The 27,997-nt window shown below is 45.6% G+C and overlaps 1 protein-coding gene across 3 annotated transcripts in view; it reads left to right on the top strand.

The window, feature by feature from the left end:
- arfip2b (ADP-ribosylation factor interacting protein 2b) overlaps positions 1-27,997 on the top strand; it is an 82,668-nt gene that overhangs the window by 10,259 nt on the left and 44,412 nt on the right. For 2 of the 3 annotated variants that reach the window (XM_065004966.1, XM_065004968.1), the window contains exons 2-3: positions 16,083-16,179; positions 22,113-22,145. In XM_065004966.1, the coding sequence (XP_064861038.1) occupies positions 16,093-16,179; positions 22,113-22,145 (120 nt within the window). In that variant the 5' untranslated portion in view covers positions 16,083-16,092. Of the gene's footprint in view, positions 1-16,082; positions 16,180-22,112; positions 22,146-27,997 lie in introns of those variants that run through there. The other variant, XM_065004967.1, reaches the window with a different exon arrangement.

Below are 27,997 nucleotides of genomic sequence, written 5' to 3'. Positions count from 1 at the left end.
TGCCAAGGTGCATTGAAGCTGTTGTGGTGGCTCGTGGAAGAATGTTGTCACGTCCCTCCAATAGAGATCCAGACTCTGGTAGAATCGGTGCCAAGGTGCATTGAAGCTGTTGTGGTGGCTCGTGGAAGAATGGTGTCACGTCCCTCCAATAGAGTGCCAGACTCTGGTAGAATCGGTGCCAAGGTGCATTGAAGCTGTTGTGGTGGCTCGTGGAAGAATGGTGTCACGTCCCTCCAATAGAGTGCCAGACTCTGGTAGAATCGGTGCCAAGGTGCATTGAAGCTGTTGTGGTGGCTCGTGGAAGAATGGTGTCACATCCCTCCAATAGAGATCCAGACTCTGGTAGAATCGGTGCCAAGGTGCATTGAAGCTGTTGTGGTGGCTCGTGGAAGAATGGTGTCACGTCCCTCCAATAGAGTGCCAGACTCTGGTAGAATCGGTGCCAAGGTGCATTGAAGCTGTTGTGGTGGCTCGTGGAAGAATGGTGTCACATCCCTCCAATAGAGTGCCAGACTCTGGTAGAATCGGTGCCAAGGTGCATTGAAGCTGTTGTGGTGGCTCGTGGAAGAATGGTGTCACGTCCCTCCAATAGAGTGCCAGACTCTGGTAGAATCGGTGCCAAGGTGCATTGAAGCTGTTGTGGTGGCTCGTGGAAGAATGGTGTCACGTCCCTCCAATAGAGTGCCAGACTCTGGTAGAATCGGTGCCAAGGTGCATTGAAGCTGTTGTGGTGGCTCGTGGAAGAATGTTGTCACGTCCCTCCAATAGAGTGCCAGACTCTGGTAGAATCGGTGCCAAGGTGCATTGAAGCTGTTGTGGTGGCTCGTGGTGGTCCAACAGCCTATTAAGACACTGTGTTGGTAACCTGTAGTGACCAATCATTTTGATTGTTACATTTTCCCTACAACGATGCCTAGATGTAACCTATCTAAATCAATAGCCTACAAAATATATATATATTTTTTTTGTGGGAAGCCTATCTCGTCTCTCTTTAAAATCACAAGTGGTTTTCTTTAAAAGTGGCCAATCGGCAGTTGAAACAATAACAAACAAGCATGGGGCAGAAGAAATGTAAACCACTCTCAAATTCACAGACGGCACTATGGATTCAAGGACTGATCTATATGTTTGTTGGGTTCTGATGTTAAATGACAGTGGAACTAAGCTCATGAGGCATTTATAAGTTATATTCTTCAAGAATCAATGGGTACATGTCATTCATTTATAAGTCCCAAAATAGATGCAGCAACTGCATATTGCCTCTTTAAAGACCAGCTGATCTGAAGTCAGTTATAGTTAATGATGGGGTTCCCTACTGCTCTGCTTTAGAGACAAGCTGATCTGGAGTCAGTTATAGTTAATGATGGGGTTCCATACAGCTCTGTGCTTTAAAGACGAGCTGATCTGAAGTCAGTTATAATGACAGTGATGGGGTTCCATACTGCTCTGTGCTTTAGAGACAAACTGATCTGAAGTCAGTTATAGTTAATGATGGGGTTCTATACTGCTCTATGCTTTAGAGACAAACTGATCTGAAGTCAGTTATAGTTAATGATGGGGTTCCATACGGCTCTGTGCTTTAAAGACGAGCTGATCTGAAATCAGTAACAACTGCAGTTTGCCTCTTTAATTTTTTAAAATATATATATTTTTTAAAGCTGAAACCGTATAACTACATACACCACCCCCGTCTGTTAAAGAGTAGGCCTTGGCAATTCAATCGTTTTTCTGTCCCACCATCGATGGTAATCTCATGCACAGTGGAATAACGAGTGTTTATTATTGAGATTGTCTATCAGCTGCACACCAGTCCTCCTGAGACATGGAGTGTTCCGAGCGGTTGTCATAGTGACGGGACAGAAACAGCCTTGCTGAAAGGACACAACTAGGCTATCTTCTGTTTAATGTAGAGGGCCACTCTTCTCTCTCTCTCTCTCGCTCTCTCTCTCTCTCGCTCTCTTTTGTATTGCCTAATTGTTTCTGTCGATTTTTATTCCACAGTAAGTAGGACTTTTTGTCGGGCCGTGTGAAAAGATCAGAAAAGGTTCTGTTGTTTTTAAATGATTAGACATGCAAGTGTCGGTCAGGCAGGCCTTTGGGTGCATTCACTAGAAACCAAACAGAAGCAAACGTTTTGCAACAGTGTCCTACTAATGAATGCACCCCTGTCCTGGATCAGTGGTTGGCTCATCATCATATCACCACGTTGCTCTTTTCACCAGCAGCTCTCTGCCTGTCTGCCTGTCTGCCTGTCTGTCTGCCTGTCTGTCTGTCTGCGTCTCTCTGTCTGCCTGTCTGTCTGTGTCTGTCTGTCTGCCTGTCTGTCTGCCTGTCTGCCTGTCTGTCTGCCTGTCTGCCTGTCTGTCTGCCTGTCTGTCTGTCTGTCTGCCTGTCTGTCTGTCTGTCTGTCTGTCTGCCTGCCTGCCTGTCTGTGTCTGTCTGCCTGCCTGTCTGTCTGTGTCTGTCTGCCTGTCTGCCTGTCTGTCTGCGTCTCTCTGTCTGCCTGTCTGTCTGCGTCTGTCTGTCTGTCTGCCTGTCTGCGTCTGTCTGTCTGCCTGTCTGCCTGTCTGTCTGCGTCTCTCTGTCTGCCTGTCTGTCTGCTACAGTGAATACATCAGTGTTTTTGTGTCCTTACATTATAATGCGTAATAACCATTTTTATCCTATTGTCATCCAAATAAGATGACCACACAGGCTGCAACCAACCAACCAACCAACCAACCAACCAACCAACCAACATGACTACTTAAGAAAAACAACCACTCCTCAATATGTCCACTGGCTAAACTGACTACAGTCTGAGAGCTTGGTCTTTTCTTTCTTTTAAAACACCAGTTGAGTCATAAACCAGGCTATGTAATTAGTGTCCAGGCCAGGGGTTGGTTCCCGCCCTAGGCCAACACTGCAAGGAGAGAGAGATTCTCCCTCAACCCTTCTATTTCATATACAGGTCCAATGGAGCTCTTTCCATTGAGAAAATGTCTCGATTCTAGCCCTTTAGGCTCACGTTCAAAATACCTAAATGTTTTTTTGTTTGTTGTTCCTTTCTATCTTGTAAGCCGCATTTTTCCATTCATTAAGCGTATCGCGGGGGGGCCGTTCTAAAACGAGGCTACTTTTTATTTATTTTATCTCTATTTAACCAGGCAAGTCAGTTAAGAAGAAATTCTTATTTTCAATGACAGCCTAGGAACCGTGGGTTAACTGCCCGTTCAGGGGCAGACTGACAGATTTGTACCTTGTCAGCTCAGGGATTTGAACTTGCAACCTTTCTGTTACTAGTCCAACGCTCTAACCACTAGGCTACCCTGCCGCCTCTACACTTTAACCACTAGGCTACCCTGCCGCCTCTACACTCTAACCACTAGGCTACCCTGCCGCCTCTACACTCTAACCACTAGGCTACCCTGCCGCCTCTACACTTTAACCACTAGGCTACCCTGCCGCCTCTACACTCTAACCACTAGGCTACCCTGCCGCCTCTACACTCTAACCACTAGGCTACCCTGCCGCCTCTACACTCTAACCACTAGGCTACCCTGCCGCCTCTACACTCTAACCACTAGGCTACCCTGCCGCCTCTACACTCTAACCACTAGGCTACCCTGCCGCCTCTACACTCTAACCACTAGGCTACCCTGCCGCCTCTACACTCTAACCACTAGGCTACCCTGCCGCCTCTACACTCTAACCACTAGGCTACCCTGCCGCCACTACACTCTAACCACTAGGCTACCCTGCCGCCTCTACACTCTAACCACTAGGCTACCCTGCCGCCTCTACACTCTAACCACTAGGCTACCCTGCCGCCTCTACACTCTAACCACTAGGCTACCCTGCAGCCTCTACACTCTAACCACTAGGCTACCCTGCAGCCTCTACACCCTAACCACTAGGCTACCCTGCCGCCTCTACACTCTAACCACTAGGCTACCCTGCCGCCTCTACACTCTAACCACTAGGCTACCTGCCGCCCCTACACTCTAACCACTAGGCTACCTGCAGACTGGACCGTTAAACCATTTGTTTAAAGCTACACCTTCTTCAGTCGTGTTACCTCATTAGCTAATAACTATAGCTTACAACCTGGGGAGCGTTCATCAGGACACAACGTTTTGGAACATTGTTAGATATTAAATGATTCCTTTTTAATTAACATTTTAGAAATATCCTATATGCAACATTCAAGAATGTTTTTCAACTGAATGTAACCATGGTAACATTACCGGTAGCCTACTGAACGGGGGGGCCCCTGGTAACATTACCGGTAGCCTACTGAACGGGGGGCCCCTGGTAACATTACCGGTAGCCTACTGAACGGGGGGGCCCCTGGTAACATTACCGGGTAGCCTACTGAACGGGGGGGCCCCTGGTAACATTACCGGGTAGCCTACTGAACGGGGGGGCCCTGGTAACATTACAGGGTAGCCTACTGAACGGGGGGCCCCTGGTAACATTACAGGGTAGCCTACTGAACGGGGGGCCCCTGGTAACATTACAGGGTAGCCTACTGAACGGGGGGCCCCTGGTAACATTACCGGTAGCCTACCGAACGGGGGGCCCCTGGTAACATTACCGGTAGCCTACCGAACGGGGGGCCCCTGGTAACATTACCGGTAGCCTACTGAACGGGGGGCCCCTGGTAATATTACCGGTAGACTACTGAACGGGGGGCCCCTGGTAATATTACAGGTAGCCTACTGAACGGGGGGCCCCTGGTAATATTACCGGTAATGTCAAGGAAGTTTGGTGTCCTGCCCTACACAGCCAGTAGAGAGACAGACCTCGTGGATGATTTTATTTTTAATTTACAGGCTGAGCAAGGAGCCTTTAATGATCTACCCTCTAAACACCAATAGCATTTTAACTTGGCAGTATCAGATGAACATGAGATGATGAGCAAACAATCAAAGGCTTCAGGTTTTCCTTCAGATCTAAAGAAGGGTGTAATTTTGTTAGAATGTCAACAGTCAGCCGCAATTTTTGGGTGGGCCAAATCCCTTTTTTCTTGCTGTTTTTTTAAAAATAGGTTTCTGTGGTGTTTTTTTTTTTTCACTCTCAAAATCATTTATATAATATATATATATTTATTTATTTTTTTATAATAGAGAACTGATCAAATTCGATGAATGCCAAAACATTAAAGGCTTTCCCCAAACTAACTTCTCAATTTAAGTGTTGACAGCAAAGAAGGCCTACCTGGCAGAATGATATCCGATGTTTTGTATCCATTGAGTTGGCATTTTGTTTGTTTTGCAAACGCTGCCATCACATGTACAGTGTAAAGCACAGAAACACTGCTAGACAGCGCTTTTGCTACTGTAGGTGCACAATTGAGCATTGTTGTGGATTTAGAGCAGCAGGAAGATGAGATTTACCCCCCCCAAGAATGTGATAACCTCTAACAGGATATTTCATGACTGGGCCCAGGGTGCAACCATGGGTGGACCTGGGAGGGCTTTAGGCCCACCCACTTGGGAGCCAGGCCCAGCCAATCAGAATGAGTTTTTTTCCCACAGAAGGGCTTTTACTACAGACAGAAATAGTCCTATAATTTCACACATTATTTAATAAAGTATAGAGAACAGTCTAATGGGTGCCAATATTATCACTTGTGCATGATGTATTATAACTAAATAAACCGACTCATTTCATAGTCGCGAGCATCGCGTAGCCTAGCCCAGAAGAATAGTGCGCACTCCCTCAATTTGTTTTTGGGAAAAAAATATCCTTTCTATTGTATTCAGCTATGTTCAAATGTATTGTTCTTACTATAAAATAATATATTTAATGTCATGGGAATTCTAAGCAAATCTGGCATACCCAGACCCCTCTTATCTTGCAGTTGCAAATGAGAACTTGTTCTCAACTAGCCTACCTGGTTAAATAAAGGTGAAATAAATAAAAAATAAATAAAAATATCTGCTACGCTCTGTTTAATATCTATGCATTAGTCACTAACTCGACCTACATGTACATATTACCCCGCACATTGACTCTGTACCGGTACCCCCTGTATACAGCCTCCACATTGACTCTGTACTGGTACCCCCTGTATATAGCCTCCACATTGACTCTGTACCATACCCCCTGTATATAGCCTCCACATTGTCTCTGTACCGGTACCCCCTGTATATAGCCTCCACATTGACTCTGTACCGGTACCACCTGTATATAGCCTCCACATCGACTCTGTACCGTAACACCCTGTATATAGCCTCCACATTGAGTCTGTACAGTAACACCCTGTATATAGCCTCCACATTGACTCTGTACCGGTACCCTCTGTATATAGCCTCCACATTGAGTCTGTACAGTAACACCCTGTATATAGCCTCCACATTGACTCTGTACCGGTACCCTCTGTATATAGCCTCCACATTGACTCTGTACCGGTAACCCCTGTATATAGCCTCCACATTGACTCTGTACCGGTAACCCCTGTATATAGCCTCCACATTGACTCTGTACCGTAACTCCCTGTATATAGCCTCCACATTGAGTCTGTACAGTAACACCCTGTATATAGCCTCCACATTGACTCTGTACCGGTACCCTCTGTATATAGCCTCCACATTGAGTCTGTACAGTAACACCCTGTATATAGCCTCCACATTGACTCTGTACCGGTACCCTCTGTATATAGCCTCCACATTGACTCTGTACCGGTAACCCCTGTATATAGCCTCCACATTGACTCTGTACCGGTACCCCCTGTATATAGCCTCCACATTGACTCTGTACCGTAACTCCCTGTATATAGCCTCCACATCGACTCTGTACCGTAACACCCTGTATATAGCCTCCACATTGACTCTGTACCGTAACACCCTGTATATAGCCTCCACATTGACTCTGTACCGGTACCCTCTGTATATAGCCTCCACATTGACTCTGTACCGGTACCCCCTGTATATAGCCTCCACATTGACTCTGTACCGGTACACCTGTATATAGCCTCCACATTGACTCTGTACCGTAACACCCTGTATATAGCCTCCACATTGACTCTGTACCGTAACACCCTGTATATAGCCTCCACATTGACTCTGTACCGGTACACCTGTATATAGCCTCCACATCGACTCTGTACCGTAACACCCTGTATATAGCCTCCACATTGACTCTGTACCGTAACACCCTGTATATAGCCTCCACATTGACTCTGTACCGTAACACCCTGTATATAGCCTCCACATTGACTCTGTACCGTAACACCCTGTATATAGCCTCCACATTGACTCTGTACCGTAACACCCTGTATATAGCCTCCACATTGACTCTGTACCGTAACACCCTGTATATAGCCTCCACATTGACTCTGTACCGTAACACCCTGTATATAGCCTCCACATTGACTCTGTACCGTAACACCCTGTATATAGCCTCCACATTGACTCTGTACCGTAACACCCTGTATATAGCCTCCACATTGAGTCTGTACAGTAACACCCTGTATATAGCCTCCACATTGACTCTGTACCGGTACCCTCTGTATATAGCCTCCACATTGAGTCTGTACAGTAACACCCTGGATATAGCCTCCACATTGACTCTGTACCGGTACCCTCTGTATATAGCCTCCACATTGACTCTGTACCGGTAACCCCTGTATATAGCCTCCACATTGACTCTGTACCGTAACACCCTGTATATAGCCTCCACATTGACTCTGTACCGTAACTCCCTGTATATAGCCTCCACATTGACTCTGTACCGTAACTCCCTGTATATAGCCTCCACATCGACTCTGTACCGTAACTCCCTGTATATAGCCTCCACATTGACTCTGTACCGTAATACCCTGTATATAGCCTCCACATCGACTCTGTACCGTAACACCCTGTATATAGCCTCCACATTGACTCTGTACCGTAACACCCTGTATATAGCCTCCACATTGACTCTGTACCGGTACACCTGTATATAGCCTCCACATCGACTCTGTACCGGTACACCTGTATATAGCCTCCACATCGACTCTGTACCGTAACACCCTGTATATAGCCTCCACATTGACTCTGTACCGGTACCACCTGTATATAGCCTCCACATCGACTCTGTACCGTAACACCCTGTATATAGCCTCCACATTGACTCTGTACCGTAACACCCTGTATATAGCCTCCACATTGACTCTGTACCGTAATACCCTGTATATAGCCTCCACATTGACTCTGTACCGTAATACCCTGTATATAGTCTCCACAATGACTCTGTACCGTAATACCCTGTATATAGCCTCCACATTGACTCTGTACCGGTACCCCCTGTATATAGCCTCCACAATGACTCTACCGTAACACCCTGTATATAGCCTCCACATTGACTCTGTACCGGTACCCCCTGTATATAGTCTCCACAATGACTCTACCGTAATACCCTGTATATAGCCTCCACAATGACTCTGTACCGTAATACCCTGTATATAGTCTCCACAATGACTCTGTACCGTAATACCCTGTATATAGTCTCCACAATGACTCTGTACCGTAATACCCTGTATATAGTCTCCACAATGACTCTGTACCGTAATACCCTGTATATAGTCTCCACAATGACTCTGTACCGTAATACCCTGTATATAGCCTCCACATTGACTCTGTACCGTAATACCCTGTATAAAGCCCCTCTTGTTATTTTTTACATTTTTTAAACTTATTTTTCTGAACTCCTTAAAGCATTGTTGTTTAAGGGCTCGTAAGTAAGCATTTCAATGTAAGGTCTACACCTGTTGTATTCGGCACAGGTGCAGCCATATGGCATAGGCAGATCAGGACAACTCGAGCATCCTATTCTGTTCTTCTGAAATAGACTACATTTTCTTCATGTCATGTTTCTTTAGACCTGTCTAAAATAAAGAATGTATTTATTGTGAAGTTGTAGGTTATATTAGTCTTTTTAATATGTAGATGTTCCAAAGTTCAGCATCGGTGGATTGAAGGAGACGTGTGGAAGCCAGGAGATGTTAATTGTCTTTATGTTAATTCATGGTCAACTACAGTGAGACCGGCAGTCATTTTGAATTGTCAAATCACCGGCTGACAAAATGTCACGACCACCCTGATAAACCTTCAGTTAGTCCTCTAACCTCCTCACCCTTACTAACCTGCGAGAGAGCGCGCGCACACACACACACACACACTCCTCACCATTGTGGTCTACATACCACTTCATCTCAGCAGCGTTCAGTAATAGAGAATTAATTAGTGTTCGCTGAGTTATGTGTATGTTAGTTCTCAGTAGACTAATTAAATGTGGTGAGTTGTGTGTGTTTGTTCTGAGTGGTGTGTGTGTGTGTCTGCTGAGTGGTGTGTGTGTGTGTCTGCTGAGTGGTGTGTGTGTGTGTGTGTGTGTGTGTGTGTCTGCTGAGTGGTGTGTGTGTGTGTGTGTGTCTGGTGTGTGTGTGTGTGTGTGTGTCTGCTGAGTTGTGTGTGTGTCTGCTGAGTTGTGTGTGTGTGTGTCTGCTGAGTGGTGTGTGTGTGTGTGTCTGCTGAGTGGTGTGTGTGTCTGCTGAGTGGTGTGTGGTGTGTGTGTCTGCTGAGTGGTGTGTGTGTGTGTGTCTGCTGAGTGGTGTGTGTGTGTGTGTCTGCTGAGTGGTGTGTGTGTGTGTGTGTGTCTGCTGAGTGGTGTGTGTGTCTGCTGAGTGGTGTGTGTGTCTGCTGAGTGGTGTGTGTGTGTGTGTCTGCTGAGTGGTGTGTGTGTCTGCTGAGTGGTGTGTGTGTCTGCTGAGTGGTGTGTGTGTCTGCTGAGTGGTGTGTGTGTGTGGGTCAGGGTTTCTGTTAGGAAAATGTGGCACCGGACAAAGTGACCGGGAAGATTTAAATTTAATGTTTTGATTTACGACGACGACACACGACTCTTGTTAGAAACGGGTGAATCTAAAGATGCAACGACTAGGAAGGGTTGCTAATATGACTTGTCCATTTTGTCTTCTGGACAACGGAAGAAGGAAGTTGATCTGAAAACTAATAGAACAAGAAGTTGATCTGAAAAACCAATAGAACAGGAGAACGAGGAAGGAAGTTGATCTGAAAACCAATAGAACAGGAAGTTGATCTGAAAACCAATAGAACAGGAGAAAGAGGAAGGAAGTTGATCTGAAAAACCAATAGAACAGGAAGTTGATCTGAAAACCAATAGAACAGGGAGTTGATCTGAAAACCAATAGAACAGGGAGTTGATCTGAAAACCAATAGAACAGGAAGTTGATCTGAAAACCAATAGAACAGGAAGTTGATCTGAAAACCAATAGAACAGGAAGTTGATCTGAAAACCAATAGAACAGGAAGTTGATCTGAAAAACCAATAGAACAGGAAGTTGATCTGAAAAACCAATAGAACAGGAAGTTGATCTGAAAAACCAATAGAACAGGAGAAAGAGGAAGGAAGTCTTTCGTGAGCGGTGGCCAAAGGCCTAGTTGATTTATTGAGTTGTGGCTGTCCAGTGGAAAAAAAACATCTAAAATATGTGAAGACTATGTGTCTGGAGTATCATTGTTTAAAATGTTGAACGAAGGGGAGAGGGGTGTGTGTGGCGAAGATATAGGCTGTAGTCACGTCTCTCTCCAGAGTGCGTGGGCTCAGCCAATTCTTCCACATTCATTGTTTCATTTGAATTGTTTGACTTTTTTTTTAATCAGTTCCCCATGTACATATGTCACCAGTAGTAAATGTACCGTTAATCTCCGTCATTTGGTTACATACATTTTGTACTACTACTACTACTAATTAGGCCTACAGTCATTTACTAGATCTCATTCTCGGAGTGGAAACGTTGTTTGTAGAGTTCACAACCTAATACACTTGTGAGGGGAAAAAAAGCTTGGGTTTATTTCATTTATTTCAATTTATGAGTTGTCCATTTTTTATTTTGTATTTGTTCCCCCATTGTCTTGTTGTTTGTAGTGCTCAGTGTGAGAAACAAGCATGGGTCTGGTTTCTGTCTTGTTGTTTGTAGTGCTCAGTGTGAGAAACGAGCATGGGTCTGGTTTCTGTCTTGTTGTTTAGTGCTCTGTGTGAGAAACAAGCATGGGTCTGTCATTGACACTGACCCAACTCCAGCCACTTTAATAATGGGAAATGATGTAAATATATCACTAGCCACTTTAAACAATGCTACCTTATATAATGTTAGTTACCCTACATTATTCATCTCATATGTATATGTATATACTGTACTCTAGATCATCGACTGCATTCTTATGTCACTAGCCACTTTAACTATGCCACTTTGTTTACTTTGTCTACATACTCATCTCATATGTATATACTGTACTCGATACCATCTACTGTATGCTGCTCTGTACCATCACTCATTCATATATCCTTATGTACATATTCCTTATCCCCTTACACTGTGTATAAGACAGTAGTTTTGGAATTGTTAGTTAGATTACTTGTTGGTTATCACTGCATTGTCGGAACTAGAAGCACAAGCATTTCGCTACACTCGCATTAACATCTGCTAACCATGTGTATGTGACAAATAAAATTTGATTTGATTTGTCTTGTTGTTTGTAGTGCTCAGTGTGAGAAACGAGCATGGGTCTGGTTTCTGTCTTGTTGTTTGTAGTGCTCAGTGTGAGAAACAAGCATGGGTCTGGTTTCTGTCTTGTTGTTTAGTGCTCAGTGTGAGAAACGAGCATGGGTCTGGTTTCTGTCTTGTTGTTTAGTGCTCAGTGTGAGAAACAAGCATGGGTCTGGTTTCTGTCTTGTTGTTTGTAGTGCTCAGTGTGAGAAACAAGCATGGGTCTGGTTTCTGTCTTGTTGTTTAGTGCTCAGTGTGAGAAACAAGCATGGGTCTGGTTTCTGTCTTGTTGTTTAGTGCTCAGTGTGAGAAACAAGCATGGGTCTGGTTTCTGTCTTGTTGTTTAGTGCTCAGTGTGAGAAACGAGCATGGGTCTGGTTTCTGACTTGTTTAGTGCTCTGTGTGAGAAACAAGCATGGGTCTGGTTTCTGTCTTGTTGTTTGTAGTGCTCAGTGTGAGAAACGAGCATGGGTCTGGTTTCTGTCTTGTTGTTTGTAGTGCTCAGTGTGAGAAACGAGCATGGGTCTGGTTTCTGTCTTGTTGTTTAGTGCTCAGTGTGAGAAACGAGCATGGGTCTGGTTTCTGTCTTGTTGTTTAGTGCTCAGTGTGAGAAACGAGCATGGGTCTGGTTTCTGTCTTGTTGTTTAGTGCTCAGTGTGAGAAACGAGCATGGGTCTGGTTTCTGTCTTGTTGTTTAGTGCTCAGTGTGAGAAACAAGCATGGGTCTGGTTTCTGTCTTGTTGTTTGTAGTGCTCAGTGTGAGAAACAAGCATGGGTCTGGTTTCTGTCTTGTTGTTTAGTGCTCAGTGTGAGAAACAAGCATGGGTCTGGTTTCTGTCTTGTTGTTTAGTGCTCAGTGTGAGAAACAAGCATGGGTCTGGTTTCTGTCTTGTTGTTTAGTGCTCTGTGTGAGAAACAAGCATGGGTCTGGTTTCTGTCTTGTTGTTTAGTGCTCAGTGTGAGAAACAAGCATGGGTCTGGTTTCTGTCTTGTTGTTTAGTGCTCAGTGTGAGAAACGAGCATGGGTCTGGTTTCTGTCTTGTTGTTTAGTGCTCTGTGTGAGAAACAAGCATGGGTCTGGTTTCTGTCTTGTTGTTTGTAGTGCTCAGTGTGAGAAACAAGCATGGGTCTGGTTTCTGTCTTGTTGTTTGTAGTGCTCAGTGTGAGAAACGAGCATGGGTCTGGTTTCTGTCTTGTTGTTTAGTGCTCAGTGTGAAAAACGAGCATGGGTCTGGTTTCTGTCTTGTTGTTTAGTGCTCAGTGTGAAAAACGAGCATGGGTCTGGTTTCTGTCTTGTTGTTTAGTGCTCAGTGTGAGAAACGAGCATGGGTCTGGTTTCTGTCTTGTTGTTTAGTGCTCAGTGTGAGAAACGAGCATGGGTCTGGTTTCTGTCTTGTTGTTTAGTGCTCAGTGTGAGAAACAAGCATGGGTCTGGTTTCTGTCTTGTTGTTTGTAGTGCTCAGTGTGAGAAACAAGCATGGGTCTGGTTTCTGTCTTGTTGTTTAGTGCTCAGTGTGAGAAACAAGCATGGGTCTGGTTTCTGTCTTGTTGTTTAGTGCTCAGTGTGAGAAACGAGCATGGGTCTGGTTTCTGTCTTGTTGTTTAGTGCTCAGTGTGAGAAACAAGCATGGGTCTGGTTTCTGTCTTGTTAATGTTGAGGGAGAGAGAAGGAGCACGAGTCTGAGCACTCGTAGAAGTAGCCTACCTGGCCTGCTGCGCACAAATGCAGGAACGTGCCCGTTTTGGGGATGTTTTGATATCTGATTGTAATAAGCTAAAACTTCTGTCATTTTTCTTTCTTTCTTTACCTCACACAGTAAGTCAACAAAGTTTAACAAAATATATATTTTAATTTTTTACATCCTTTGTGAATGATAGCCTAATAAGTTCCTCAGTAGGTCTATTTAGAAAAAAAAATCTTTCCAACAATCTCACCCTCGATAATCACCAAACCTCGACGTGAAAAGACAAAAATATATAATCTGATGATCCCATATATATATCCAGTGGAAAGCGTCATAAACTACTTCTCCCCTTTGCAAAAAAACAAACAACAAAAACCCAGCTGTCTGTGCCAAGCTCACTGGAGCAGGAAACTGGACGTCTGGAAACAGACTGGTTTTCCTCTACAGGCGTCTTCATGGATCCCGTTGATTGATTTGGTACAATATTGCACTTCACTAAGTGAAGAAGCTCAAGTCAAAACTAGACGACTAGAAAGGGAGGCAGACGGGCGGAGCAGAGAGACGAACGTTATTTGAAAGAACCCAGAATTCATCTTAATAACAATAATTAATAACAACTTAATAACAGAATTCATCAGGATATTTTCCAGTTATTTTATTTGTCTGCTTTGTATGTTAATTAGTTGACAATAAAAAAGTTCAGTTATTATTGTTATTAAGTTCTTATTGTTATGAAGTTATTATTTTATTAAGTTGTTAAGTTATAAACAAGTTATTATTATTATTATTAATTTATTAAGTTAAGTTATAAATTGGCCAACGGCTGCATTGTTATTATTGTTATAATTATTAATTTATGAAGTTGCTGCATTGGGCATCTCTGAGTTCTCATTTAGCCACTTTTAGCCGTTTAATGATCACGGTGTATCTATGTGTCCAAATGGCTGGTGCTCTCACATTTAGTTCAATTTTAACTTTGACGTTTAAAAAAAAATATATATATATATATACATTTCAGATTTTTATGATGAACCACTTTGACAATGATTTGAGAAACACTAAAATAATTAATGAATTATTATTGAAATGAAACTGTTCATAGACAAATGCCCATATAGAAAGTCAGAACTGGTAGGAATGTGAGGATAATTTGTAATGTTATGCTTTCCCAAACTGGAAACTAGAGCACCGCCTACATCTTTCATAACATAAATTGCCTTCAGATTTTCAAGACATACCATAATATGAAGTTTAAAAAAAAACATTTCAGGTTTGAAAACAATGAAGTATGGTTTTTGAAAAATGCTCACATTGTAGCCTCAGTAGTCTACCTGTAATGTTACCAGCCCCCCCCCCCCCCCCGTTCAGTAGTCTACTGGTAATATTACCAGGGGCCCCCCGTTCAGTAGGCTACCCGTAATATTACCAGGGGCCCCCCGTTCAGTAGGCTACCGGTAATGTTACCAGGGGTCCCCCGTTCAGTAGGCTACCCGTAATATTACCAGGGGCCCCCCGTTCAGTAGGCTACCCGTAATATTACCAGGGGCCCCCCGTTCAGTAGGCTACCGGTAATGTTACCAGGGGCTCCCCGTTCAGTAGGCTACCCGTAATGTTACCAGGGGCCCCCCGTTCAGTAGGCTACCCGTAATATTACCAGGGGCCCCCTGTTCAGTAGGCTACCGGTAATGTTACCAGCCCCCCGTTCAGTAGGCTACTCACATTGTAAAGTGGTGGGTAGGCTGATAGCCTGACTACCTGTCTCGCCTGACTACCTGTCTCGCCACCTGTCTCGCCTGTCTCTCCTGACTACCTGTCTCTCCTGACTACCTCTCTCTCCTGACTACCTGACTACCTCTCTCTCCTGACTACCTGACTACCTGTCTCTCCTGACTACCTGTCTCTCCTGTCTCTCTTGACTACCTGTCTCTCCTGTCTCTCCTGTCTCCCCTGACTACCTGTCTCTCCTGACTACCTGACTACCTCTCTCTCCTGACTACCTGACTACCTCTCTCTCCTGACTACCTCTCTCTCCTGACTGCCTGTCTCTCCTGACTGCCTGTCTCTCCTGACTGCCTGTCTCTCCTGACTGCCTGTCTCTCCTGACTACCTGACTACCTGTCTCTCCTGACTACCTGTCTCTCCTGACTACCGTTGTTTTTCTCCCAGTCAATTTGGTCGGCAACAATTTGATGCATCAGCTTTAACTGTTTTTTATTTTATTTTTAGAGCCAATAGCTGGCGATTACCAGCTAATAGAAACCCTGGTGTGTGTGTGTGTGTGCAGCGTTAACAGACCCTTTTTAATGTATCCCAATAGAGCAGAATGAATGGTTGGCCACTTGAACAGCCGGTCTCATTATCACTGGCCTTTATTATATATACATACCCACCATGACAACGCTTTGTTTCATGTGCTGAGAGTGAGACGTTCTCTTTGGAAAAACGCATGTCTATTGAAACGCATGTTCTTGCGGTTATTGTGTTCTGGATTGGACTAATTCCATGTTTTCTCTCTCTTTGTCTCGCTCTGTCCTGTCTCTGTCTGTCTCTCTCTCTCTCTGTTCTGTCTCTGTCTCTCTCTCTCTCTCTCTCTCTGTTCTGTCTCTGTCTCTCTCTCTCTCTCTCTCTCTGTCCTGTCTCTCTCTGTCCTGTCTCTCTCTGTTCTGTCTCTCTCTGTTCTGTCTCTCTCTGTTCTGTCTCTCTCTGTTCTCTCTCTCTCTGTCCTGTCTCTCTCTGTCCTATCTCTCTCTGTCCTGTCTCTCTCTGTCCTGTCTCTCTCTGTCCTGTCTCTCTCTGTCCTGTCTCTCTCTGTCCTGTCTCTCTCTGTTCTGTCTCTCTCTGTTCTGTCTCTCTCTCTCTCTCTGTAGGACAGATAGTATGCTGAGTAAAGCGGCCACTATGGAGATCCCTATCAACCGTAACGGAGACACGAGGACACTGGCGGAGGATGACAGCCTTGAACAAGTGAGTCACACACACCCCTTCCATAACCATTGACCCTCAGCTGATTTACCCTCTCTTTCTGTCCTACCACAGGAGTGCTGTAGACTGGTCCCAGATCTGTCTGTACTCTTGCCTATTATTCCTTTGCCGTCATTGTCAAGCAGCACAAATATACTGGCACTCAGGATAGACGTGATGCGGGTGACAGTCTCGTACCCCCTTGACTTTTTACACATTTTGTTACGTTACAGACTTATTCTAAAATGGATTAAATCTTAATTTTTTTCTCTCATCAATTTAAACACAATACCCCATAATGACATCACAATACCCCATAATGACATCACAATACCCCATAATGACATCACAATACCCCATAATGACATCACAATACCCAATAATGACATCACAATACCCCATAAAATGACAAAACAAAAACTTTTTTTTTTTTACTCAATCCGGTCTCTGAGCTCTACAGACAGTTCCTTCAACCTCATGGCTTGGTTTTTGCTCTGACATGCACTGTCAACTGTGGGACCTTATATAGACAGGTGTGTGCCTTTTCTAAATCATGTCCAATCAATTAAATATACCACAGGTGGACTCCAATCAAGTTGTAGAAATATCTCAAGGATGATCAATGGAAACAGGATGCACTTGAGCTCAATTTCAAGTCTCATAGCAAAGGGTCTGAATACTTATGTAAATAAGGTCAATTTTTTTGACACTTTTTAATTTTTTTTTTTACACAAACACTAATTTCTAACCAGTTTTTGCTTTGTCAATATGGGTGTGTAGATTGAGGAGTTTTAATTTATCTACACCATTTTAGAATAAGTCTGTAACGTTACAAAAACGCTTTATCATCGTGTCCATTTTATTAGGAGCATTATTAGGGGCATTATTAGGGGCATTATTAGGGGCATTATTAGGGGCATTATTAGGAGTATTATTAGGAGCACACAAAAAGTGTACGACTGAGTCTCGTAGTAAAGTGTAAAAGTTTTCCCTCAGCTCAGTTGGGTTGATAGAGCAGCCCCTGTGTCCGACTGAACGTTCCCTGCTCTGTCACCTGTTGCACTTCCACGGTATCCATGGGAACGTCTAGTTTTATTAACAGGTGGCGTGACTATTTTAAGGGCCTTCAAGCTAGGCTGTTTTTTTTTGTCTCCGTGGGTGTATGTGAGGTTTGTTTTCGGGAGGTATTGCCTAACAAATTTAAGTGTGATAAGAGTCCATTCAGGAATAAGGTTGGACTTGACGATCCTGATAATATAAAGAAACCATTGATTTCCGTGTAAAAGAGTTGTCAGTGCAGAACCATGTGGTCTTGACGTAGGCGATGTGTAAACGTTTCTCTCTCTCTCTAGTAGTGACTCGTTTAGAAGAACCGTGTCGTCTTGACGTAGGCGATGTGTAAACGTCTCTCTCTCTCTCTAGTAGTGACTCGTTTAGAAGAACCATGTGGTCTTGACGTAGGCGATGTGTAAACGTTTCTCTTTCTCTCTAGTAGTGACTCGTTTAGAAGAACCGTGTCGTCTTGACGTAGGCGATGTGTAAACGTTTCTCTCTCTCTCTAGTAGTGACTCGTTTAGAAGAACCGTGTCGTCTTGACGTAGGCGATGTGTAAACGTTTCTCTCTCTCTCTAGTAGTGACTCGTTTAGAAGAACCATGTGGTCTTGACGTAGGCGATGTGTAAACGTCTCTCTCTCTCTCTAGTAGTGACTCGTTTAGAAGAACCATGTGGTCTTGACGTAGGCGATGTGTAAACGTCTCTCTCTCTCTAGTAGTGACTCGTTTAGAAGAACCGTGTGGTCTTGACGTAGGCGATGTGTAAACGTGAGCTCTCTCTCTCTAGTAGTGACTTGTTTAGAAGGACCATGTCGTCTTGACGTAGGCGATGTGTAAACGTCTCTCTCTAGTAGTGACTCGTTTAGAAGGACCGTGTCGTCTTGACGTAGGCGATGTGTAAACGTTTCTCTCTCTAGTAGTGACTCGTTTAGAAGAACCATGTCGTCTTGACGTAGGCGATGTGTAAACGTCTCTCTCTAGTAGTGACTCGTTTAGAAGAACCATGTCGTCTTGACGTAGGCGATGTGTAAACGTCTCTCTCTCTCTCTAGTAGTGACTCGTTTAGAAGAACCATGTCGTCTTGACGTAGGCGATGTGTAAACGTCTCTCTCTCTCTCTAGTAGTGACTCGTTTAGAAGAACCGTGTGGTCTTGACGTAGGCGATGTGTAAACGTTTCTCTCTCTCTCTAGTAGTGACTCGTTTAGAAGAACCGTGTGGTCTTGACGTAGGCGATGTGTAAACGTCTCTCTCTCTCTCTAGTAGTGACTCGTTTAGAAGAACCGTGTGGTCTTGACGTAGGCGATGTGTAAACGTCTCTCTCTCTCTCTAGTAGTGACTCGTTTAGAAGAACCGTGTGGTCTTGACGTAGGCGATGTGTAAACGTCTCTCTCTCTTTAGTAGTGACTCGTTTAGAAGAACCATGTGGTCTTGACGTAGGCGATGTGTAAACGTCTCTCTCTCTCTCTAGTAGTGACTCGTTTAGAAGAACCGTGTGGTCTTGACGTAGGCGATGTGTAAACGTCTCTCTCTAGTAGTGACTCGTTTAGAAGAACCGTGTCGTCTTGACGTAGGCGATGTGTAAACGTCTCTCTCTCTCTAGTAGTGACTCGTTTAGAAGAACCGTGTGGTCTTGACGTAGGCGATGTGTAAACGTTTCTCTCTCTCTAGTAGTGACTCGTTTAGAAGAACCGTGTGGTCTTGACGTAGGCGATGTGTAAACGTCTCTCTCTCTCTCTAGTAGTGACTCGTTTAGAAGAACCGTGTCGTCTTGACGTAGGCGATGTGTAAACGTCTCTCTCTCTCTAGTAGTGACTCGTTTAGAAGAACCGTGTGGTCTTGACGTAGGCGATGTGTAAACGTCTCTCTCTCTCTAGTAGTGACTCGTTTAGAAGAACCGTGTGGTCTTGACGTAGGCGATGTGTAAACGTTTCTCTCTCTCTCTAGTAGTGACTCGTTTAGAAGAACCGTGTGGTCTTGACGTAGGCGATGTGTAAACGTCTCTCTCTCTAGTAGTGACTCGTTTAGAAGAACCGTGTCGTCTTGACGTAGGCGATGTGTAAACGTCTCTCTCTCTCTAGTAGTGACTCGTTTAGAAGGACCGTGTCGTCTTGACGTAGGCGATGTGTAAACGTTTCTCTCTCTCTTTAGTAGTGACTCGTTTAGAAGAACCGTGTGGTCTTGACGTAGGCGATGTGTTAACGTCTCTCTCTCTCTAGTAGTGACTCGTTTAGAAGAACCGTGTGGTCTTGACGTGGGCGATGTGTAAACGTGAGCTCTCTCTAGTAGTGACTCGTTTAGAAGAACCATGTGGTCTTGACGTAGGCGATGTGTAAACGTTTCTCTCTCTCTAGTAGTGACTTGTTTAGAAGGACCATGTCGTCTTGACGTGGGCGATGTGTAAACGTGAGCTCTCTCTTTAGTAGTGACTCGTTTAGAAGAACCATGTGGTCTTGACGTGGGCGATGTGTAAACGTGAGCTCTCTCTCTCTAGTAGTGACTCGTTTAGAAGAACCGTGTGGTCTTGACGTGGGCGATGTGTAAACGTGAGCTCTCTCTCTCTAGTAGTGACTCGTTTAGAAGAACCATGTGGTCTTGACGTAGGCGATGTGTAAACGTGAGCTCTCTCTCTCTAGTAGTGACTCGTTTAGAAGAACCGTGTCGTCTTGACGTAGGCGATGTGTAAACGTTTCTCTCTCTCTAGTAGTGACTCGTTTAGAAGGCGTGACGTTATTACAGCTGTAAACTATTGAACTTCTAGCCATGCAGAATGTAAACATGTTCATGAGATCTGCTGTAGCCTCACTGCCCTAGAGGTGGAACGAGGTGGGATGGTTGTGTCCGTGTGTAACCGGTTCTGTGTGTTCTAACAGCCCGCCCTAAAACACACCTTGTTGAGCAAACACAACATAGGTTAACAGGGACTGCAGATCCGGGAGGGAGGGGGGGGGGCAGTAGATGGAGAGGGGGAGAGTAGGTTTAAGGCCATTTAACAGGCTGGTGATTGACAGCCCCGTTGTGTGGTTCAGCAGTACAGAGACAACCTCACGATCTGGACTGAAAGAGTCTTTCTTTGTTAGCCAGTCCTTCAGTGAAACACTCCAGACACGCAGACACAGAGACGGACTGTAGGACTACAGTGAAGCTGCATCCCATTTCGGGGCCCGGGGCCCGCTGTTCAAAAGTGTTGTCAATTGGACGCAGTGTATTGAAGGAGGATGGTGTTTTTCACCAGGGGTCAAAGAGTCAGGGTTATTTATTGTTCATAGCTGAATATTAACAGACGTTGTCATAGCAACAAGGCCGTTTTTCTTTTCTTTTTTTTTCTTTTTTTTCTTCCCGAAAACTGCTGTAACTTTGTCCTTGGAGTGTTAACCTACTCCAGTTGGTCTCTGTTATTACTGGGCTGGTCCAGGCTGCTGGTCCTGGCTGCTGGTCCTGGCTGCTGGTCCTGGCTCCTGGTCCAGGTTATATTAACCCTGTTAAGAATGTGCATTTGAAACAATGTCGGTGTTGGAATACCTTTAGTCATGTAAAAAAATATATATTTTGAGATGTTCGCAAGTGAGCGATTTTTGTGGTTTCTGTGATCTTACTGTCGTCCTTCCAGTTGTCTGTCTGGTGAGCATGTCAGCGGGGTGGCTGTTCTGGAATGGGTCTCTACTGTAATCTGATGCCTAATGTTGCACCGTTTATGGCGTGACGCGGGGAGGGCCGGTCTGTGGCGGGGAGGGCCGGTCTGTGGCGTAACGCAGGGAGGGCCGGTCTGTGGCGGGGAGGGCCGGTCTGTGGCGTAACGCGTGGAGGGCCGGTCTGTGGCGGGGAGGGCCGGTCTGTGGCGGGGAGGGCCGGTCTGTGGCGTAACGCGGGGAGGGCCGGTCTGTGGCGTGTGGCGGGTAGGGCCGGTCTGTGGCGTGACGCGGGGAGGGCCGGTCTGTGGCGGGAGGGCCGGTCTGTGGCCTGACGCGGTGAGATGCTTTGAAGCCATTTTCGGTCGACCATATGAGGAAAGACAATATGGCCGACCGAAAATGGCTTCAAAGCATCTCCATTGCCAAAACTTAGCATCAGCAATCCAGGGTGAGTATGTGTGTATATATATCATTGTTTAAAACGTTGATTTCCTAGCTTGAGTTCCAGTCTGTTTGGGTTATCACTCCAACTCCATGAGACAATGACATCTATAGAGTAATCAAGAGCGCTAACAGATCTAGGACCAGTTTACTGACTTCCTCACATCACTATATTCTGTAGCTCATCAAGAGAACTAACAGATCTATGACCAGTTTACTGACTTCCTCACCATCACTATATTCTGTAGCTCATCAAGAGAATTAACAGATCTGGGACCAGTTTACTGACTTCCTCACCATCACTATATTCTGTAGCTCATCAAGAGAATTAACAGATCTGGGACCAGTTTACTGACTTCCTCACCATCACTATATTCTGTAGCTCATCAAGAGAACTAACAGATCTGGGACCAGTTTACTGACTTCCTCACCATCACTATATTCTGTAGCTCATCAAGAGAACTAACAGATCTGGGACCAGTTTACTGACTTCCTCACATCACTATATTCTGTAGCTCATCAAGAGAACTAACAGATCTAGGACCAGTTTACTGACTTCCTCACCATCACTATATTCTGTAGCTCATCAAGAGAACTAACAGATCTGGGACCAGTTTACTGACTTCCTCACCATCACTATATTCTGTAGCTCATCAAGAGAACTAACAGATCTAGGACCAGTTTACTGACTTCCTCACCATCAAGGCCTATTGTTTGGTTTCCTTTTTTTGCATCCTGTCGTGATTCAGTTTACACATTGTCTTTTTGTTCTGTCTGTCTCTTTATTTCTCCCTCCTCCATCTGTGTCCAGGTTGCTAAGCTACAGTGGAGCTTAGATGAGAAGGTAGGGAGTTTGGGTGAGAAGGACAACCGTGTGTGTGTGTGTGCGTACTATAGATTCAAGCAATGCCACCTAATGTTTTGTCACTTTGTCTGACTTGCTGAATGAAATGGGTCTAGTAGTCATTGCAACAAGCACTAAGCGTAACTTAACATGGCTGCTAGGTTGCACGTGGTGTGTATTTAAAAAAAAAAATATATATATATTTTTTTTTTAAGTTGATGACAAAGCATTAGGCAGGTTGACTGAATCTGTGTGCTGTGTTTCTGACCTCCCTCCTCCACTACGCTAACTCTGTTCGAAGGTCTGTCAAATCAAATCGAAATGAGGACGTGTCTCAGGGCTCTACAGTGCCCCCATTTTTTACTTGCATATCAACCTAAATATTTGTTATTTTTGTGACCTGTGATTCTTTTTTCTTTCTTTTTTTTTTTTTAAATTTAGGAGCAACTTTGCGACCTAGAGAAATGTTAAACCTTCTATTACCTCATAGTTTTCATTGTGCTCCTACATTTCGTTGTGTGCTCCTACATTTCTTTGTGTGCTCCTACATTTCTTTGTGTGCCCCTACATTTCTTTGTGTGCCCCTACATTTCTTTGTGTGCCCCTACATTTCGTTGTGTGCCCCTACATTTCTTTGTGTGCCCCTACATTTCGTTGTGTGCCCCTACATTTCGTTGTGTGCCCCTATATTTCGTTGTGTGCCCCTACATTTCTTTGTGTGCCCCTACATTTTCCAATTTAAGGGGCACACGTGCTCCTTGTAAAAAAACAAAAACAAGAAAACAAAAAAGACCCACTTTATTACAGAATCCTGTGATAATGAAAACACATTGTCATTTAGGCTGAAAGAGGGCGACGCCATAGAGAATGCTAGAGCACTCTTCTTTGTATCTGTCCCATTATGGTGTCTGTTAGAGCACAGGCAGGGCCATTGAGGTCATCTCCATTTTGAAGTAGTCACTTTTTGTTCTTCTACTATTTCTATGAGTTGGTAAACAAACTGAAAATGTGCAGACTGCCCCCTGGAGGGTGTTGTCTGAACAGGTATAAAGGATGGTGATTTACTGCCCCCTGGAGGGTGTTGTCTGAACAGGTTTAAAGGCTGGTGATTTACTGCCCCCTGGAGGGTGTTGTCTGAACAGGTTTAAAGGCTGGTGATTTACTGACCCCTGGAGTTATGGAATGTTTCCTCACGAGTATAATTCATTGGCTGGTGTGACCTGGATGGAATCATGTGATCCTTCCTTAACCCATAGGAAGTCCCACCCAGTCGACTACTTCAAAATGGTGTAAGTCCTCAACAGCGCTGCCCCATGCTCGAACTTCCTTTAGGGTAATGGTGCTGCCCGGTGCTCGAACTTCCTTTAGGGTAATGGTGCTGCCCGGTGCTCGAACTTCCTTTAGGGTAATGGTGCTGCCCGGTGCTCGAACTTCCTTTAGGGTAATGGTGCTGCCCCGTGCTCGAACTTCCTTTAGGGTAACGGTGCTGCCCCATGCTCGAACTCCCTTTAGGGTAACGGTGCTGCCCCATGCTCGAACTTCCTTTAGGGTAACGGTGCTGCCCCATGCTCGAACTTCCTTTAGGGTAATGGTGCTGCCCCATGCTCGAACTTCCTTTAGGGTAATGGTGCTGCCCCATGCTTGAACTTCCTTTAGGGTAATGGTGCTGCCCGGTGCTCGAACTTCCTTTAGGGTAACGGTGCTGCCCCATGCTCGAACTTCCTTTAGGGTAATGGTGCTGCCCCATGCTCGAACTTCCTTTAGGGTAATGGTGCTGCCCCATGCTCGAACTTCCTTTAGGGTAATGGTGCTGCCCCATGCTCAAACTTCCTTTAGGGTAATGGTGCTGCCCCGTGCTCGAACTCCCTTTAGGGTAATGGTGCTGCCCCGTGCTCGAACTCCCTTTAGGGTAACGGTGCTGCCCCGTGCTCGAACTCCCTTTAGGGTAATGGTGCTGCCCCGTGCTCGAACTTCCTTTAGGGTAATAGAGTCCTCATTTTGTCTTTATGGGCAAACACATGTTGGTTTGAGAGACGTTCTTCTGCCCCAGTGGTTCTAAACTAACTATAACTCATAGACCTTGTTTAATAGGTTTTATTCTGAACATGAAATCCTTTAATAGGTTTTTATTCTGAACAGAATCATTTTTTTGTTTTTGAAGTGCTGGGTAGTGCTGCTGTTCCAATGGGTTTACTGCTTCGTGTGTGTGTGTGTGTGTGTGTGTGTGTGTGTGTGTGTTTGTTAATACCAGGGGTTTCCTTCCAGTAGCTCGCAGGCGACATTATGACAAATCTGAAAGTACCTGGCAATTCTCACATCTTCCACTGCAAACGGTCATGAACTGTAATATGATAAAGCAAAAACAGGTTTTTAGAAAAATTAAGCCATGAGGTCGAAGGAATTGTCCGTAGAGCTCCAAGACGGGATTGTGTCGAGGTACAGATCTGGGGAAGGTCTCAGAGAAGGGTACCAAAACAGTTCTGCAGTATTGAAGGTCCCCAAGAAACCAGTGGCCTCCGTCATTCTTAAATGGAAGAAGTTTGGAACCACCAAAACTCTTCCTAGAGCTGGTTGGCCGACCAAACTGAGCAATCGGGGCAGAAGGGCCTTGGTCAGGAAGGTGACCAATAACACGATGGTCACTCTGACAGAGCTCCAGAGTTCCTCTGTGGAGATGGGAGAACCTTCCAGAAGGACAATCATCTCTGCAGCACTCCACCAATCAGGCCTTTATGGTAGAGTGGCCAGACAGAAGCCACTCCTCAGTAAAAGGCACATGACAGCCTGAGTCTGAGCCAAAAAGCACCTAAAGGACTCGGACCATGAGAAACAAGATTCTCTGGTCTAATTTGTATTTATTTATTGAATTTTACCTTTATTTAACTAGGCAAGTCAGTTAAGAACAAATTCTTATTTTCAATGACGGCCTAGGAACAGTGGGTTAACTGCCTGTTCAGGGGCAGAACGACAGATTTGTACCTTATCAGCTTGGCGGTTTGAACTTGCAACCTTCCGGTTACTAGTCCAACACTCTAACCACTAGGCTACGCTGCCGCCCCAACCAAGATTGAACTCTTTGCCCTGAATGCCAAGCGTCACGCCTGGTAGAAACCTGGCACCTTCCCGACAGTGAAGCGTGGTGGCAGCATCATGCTGTGGGGATGTTTTTCAGTGGCAGGGACTGGGAGACTAGTCAGGATCAAGGGAAAGATGAACAGAGTAAAGGATCGAGGGAAAGATGAGCGAAGGAAAGTACAGAGAGATCCTTGAGGAAAACCTGCTCCAGAGCGCCCAGCACCTCAGACTGGGGCGATGGTTCACCTTCCAACTGAACAATGACCCTAAGCACACAGCCAAGACAATGCCGGAGTTGCTTCGGGACAAGTCCCCGAATGTCCTTGAGTGGCCCAACCAGAGCCCTGACTTGAACTTCATCTAACTTCTCTGGAGAGACCTGAAAATAGCTGTGCAGCAACGCTCCCCATCCAACCTGACAGAGCTTGAGAACTTGTAATCGCTGCCAAAGGTGCATCAACAAAGTACTGAGTAAAGGGTCTGAATACAATGTCAGTTGTTTTTTTATATATATTTAACACATTGGCAAAAATGTCTAAACCATTTTGCTTTTTCATTATGGGGTATTGTGATGTCATTATGGGGTATTGTGATGTCATTATGGGGTATTGTGATGTCATTATGGGGTATTGTGATGTCATTATAGGGTATTGTGATGTCATTATGGGGTATTGTGATGTCATTATGGGGTATTGTGTGTAGACTGATGTGGAAAAAAATCTATTGAATCCATTCTCGAATAAGGCTGTGGGGAAAAAGTCCAGGGCTTTGAATAGTTTACGAATGCACACGAAAATGACAGAAAACACACTGCTCTACTTTCTCTTGTACACTAAGGACCAGATAAAGAGTTCGAGAGGAGAGAAGAAGAGAAGAATGTTCCTATTTGAAAAACCTAGAAAGAAAAAAAGTAACTAGAGAAGGTTGGAGACCCCTGGTATACAGGAAGTATGCAGCTCAGACGTGTGTGGTTGGAGACCCCTGGTATACAGGAAGTATGCAGCTCAGACGTGTGTGGTTGGAGACCCCTGGTATACAGGAAGTATGCAGCTCAGACGTGTGTGGTTGGAGACCCCTGGTATACAGGAAGTATGCAGCTCAGACGTGTGTGGTTGGAGACCCCTGGTATGCAGGAAGTATGCAGCTCAGACGTGTGTGGTTGGAGACCCCTGGTATGCAGGAAGTATGCAGCTCAGACGTGTGTGGTTGGAGACCCCTGGTATACAGCTCAGGCGTGTGTGGTTGGAGGCCCCTGGTATACAGGAAGTATGCAGCTCAGACGTGTGTGGTTGGAGACCCCTGGTATACAGGAAGTATGCAGCTCAGACGTGTGTGGTTGGAGACCCCTGGTATACAGGAAGTATGCAGCTCAGACGTGTGTGGTTGGAGACCCCTGGTATACAGGAAGTATGCAGCTCAGACGTGTGTGGTTGGAGACCCCTGGTATACAGGAAGTATGCAGGTCAGACGTGTGTGTGGTTGGAGACCCCTGGTATGCAGCTCAGACGTGTGTGTGTGGTTGGAGACCCCTGGTATGCAGCTCAGACGTGTGTGGTTGGAGACCCCTGGTATACAGGAAGTATGCAGCTCAGACGTGTGTGTGGTTGGAGACCCCTGGTATGCAGCTCAGACGTGTGTGGTTGGAGACCCCTGGTATACAGGAAGTATGCAGCTCAGACGTGTGTGGTTGGAGACCCCTGGTATGCAGCTCAGACGTGTGTGTGGTTGGAGACCCCTGGTATGCAGCTCAGACGTGTGTGGTTGGAGACCCCTGGTATGCAGCTCAGACGTGTGTGGTTGGAGACCCCTGGTATGCAGCTCAGACGTGTGTGGTTGGAGACCCCTGGTATGCAGCTCAGACATGTGTGGTTGGAGACCCCTGGTATGCAGCTCAGACGTGTGTGTGTGTGGTTGGAGACCCCTGGTATGCAGCTCAGACGTGTGTGTGTGGTTGGAGACCCCTGGTATGCAGCTCAGACGTGTGTGTGTGGTTGGAGACCCCTGGTATGCAGCTCAGACGTGTGTGTGGTTGGAGACCCCTGGTATGCAGCTCAGACGTGTGTGTGTGGTTGGAGACCCCTGGTATGCAGCTCAGACGTGTGTGTGGTTGGAGACCCCTGGTATACAGCTCAGATGTGTGTGGTTGGAGACCCCTGGTATACAGCTCAGACGTGTGTGGTTGGAGACCCCTGGTATGCAGCTCAGACGTGTGTGGTTGGAGACCCCTGGTATGCAGCTCAGACGTGTGTGGTTGGAGACCCCTGGTATGCAGCTCAGACGTGTGTGGTTGGAGACCCCTGGTATGCAGCTCAGACGTGTGTGGTTGGAGACCCCTGGTATGCAGCTCAGACGTGTGTGGTTGGAGACCCCTGGTATGCAGCTCAGACGTGTGTGGTTGGAGACCCCTGGTATGCAGCTCAGACGTGTGTGGTTGGAGACCCCTGGTATGCAGCTCAGACGTGTGTGGTTGGAGACCCCTGGTATGCAGCTCAGACGTGTGTGGTTGGAGACCCCTGGTATGCAGCTCAGACGTGTGTGGTTGGAGACCCCTGGTATGCAGCTCAGACGTGTGTGGTTGGAGACCCCTGGTATGCAGCTCAGACGTGTGTGGTTGGAGACCCCTGGTATACAGCTCAGACGTGTGTGGTTGGAGACCCCTGGTATACAGGGAGTATACTGCTCAGACGTGTCTGGTTGGAGACCCCTGGTATACAGGAAGTATGCAGCTCAGACGTGTGTGGTTGGAGACCCCTGGTATACAGGGAGTATACTGCTCA

The sequence above is a fragment of the Oncorhynchus nerka genome, linkage group LG19, assembly GCF_034236695.1.
Source record: "Oncorhynchus nerka isolate Pitt River linkage group LG19, Oner_Uvic_2.0, whole genome shotgun sequence".
NCBI classification, from domain to species: domain Eukaryota; kingdom Metazoa; phylum Chordata; class Actinopteri; order Salmoniformes; family Salmonidae; genus Oncorhynchus; species Oncorhynchus nerka.
This window is presented reverse-complemented; position numbering and strand designations above follow the sequence as displayed.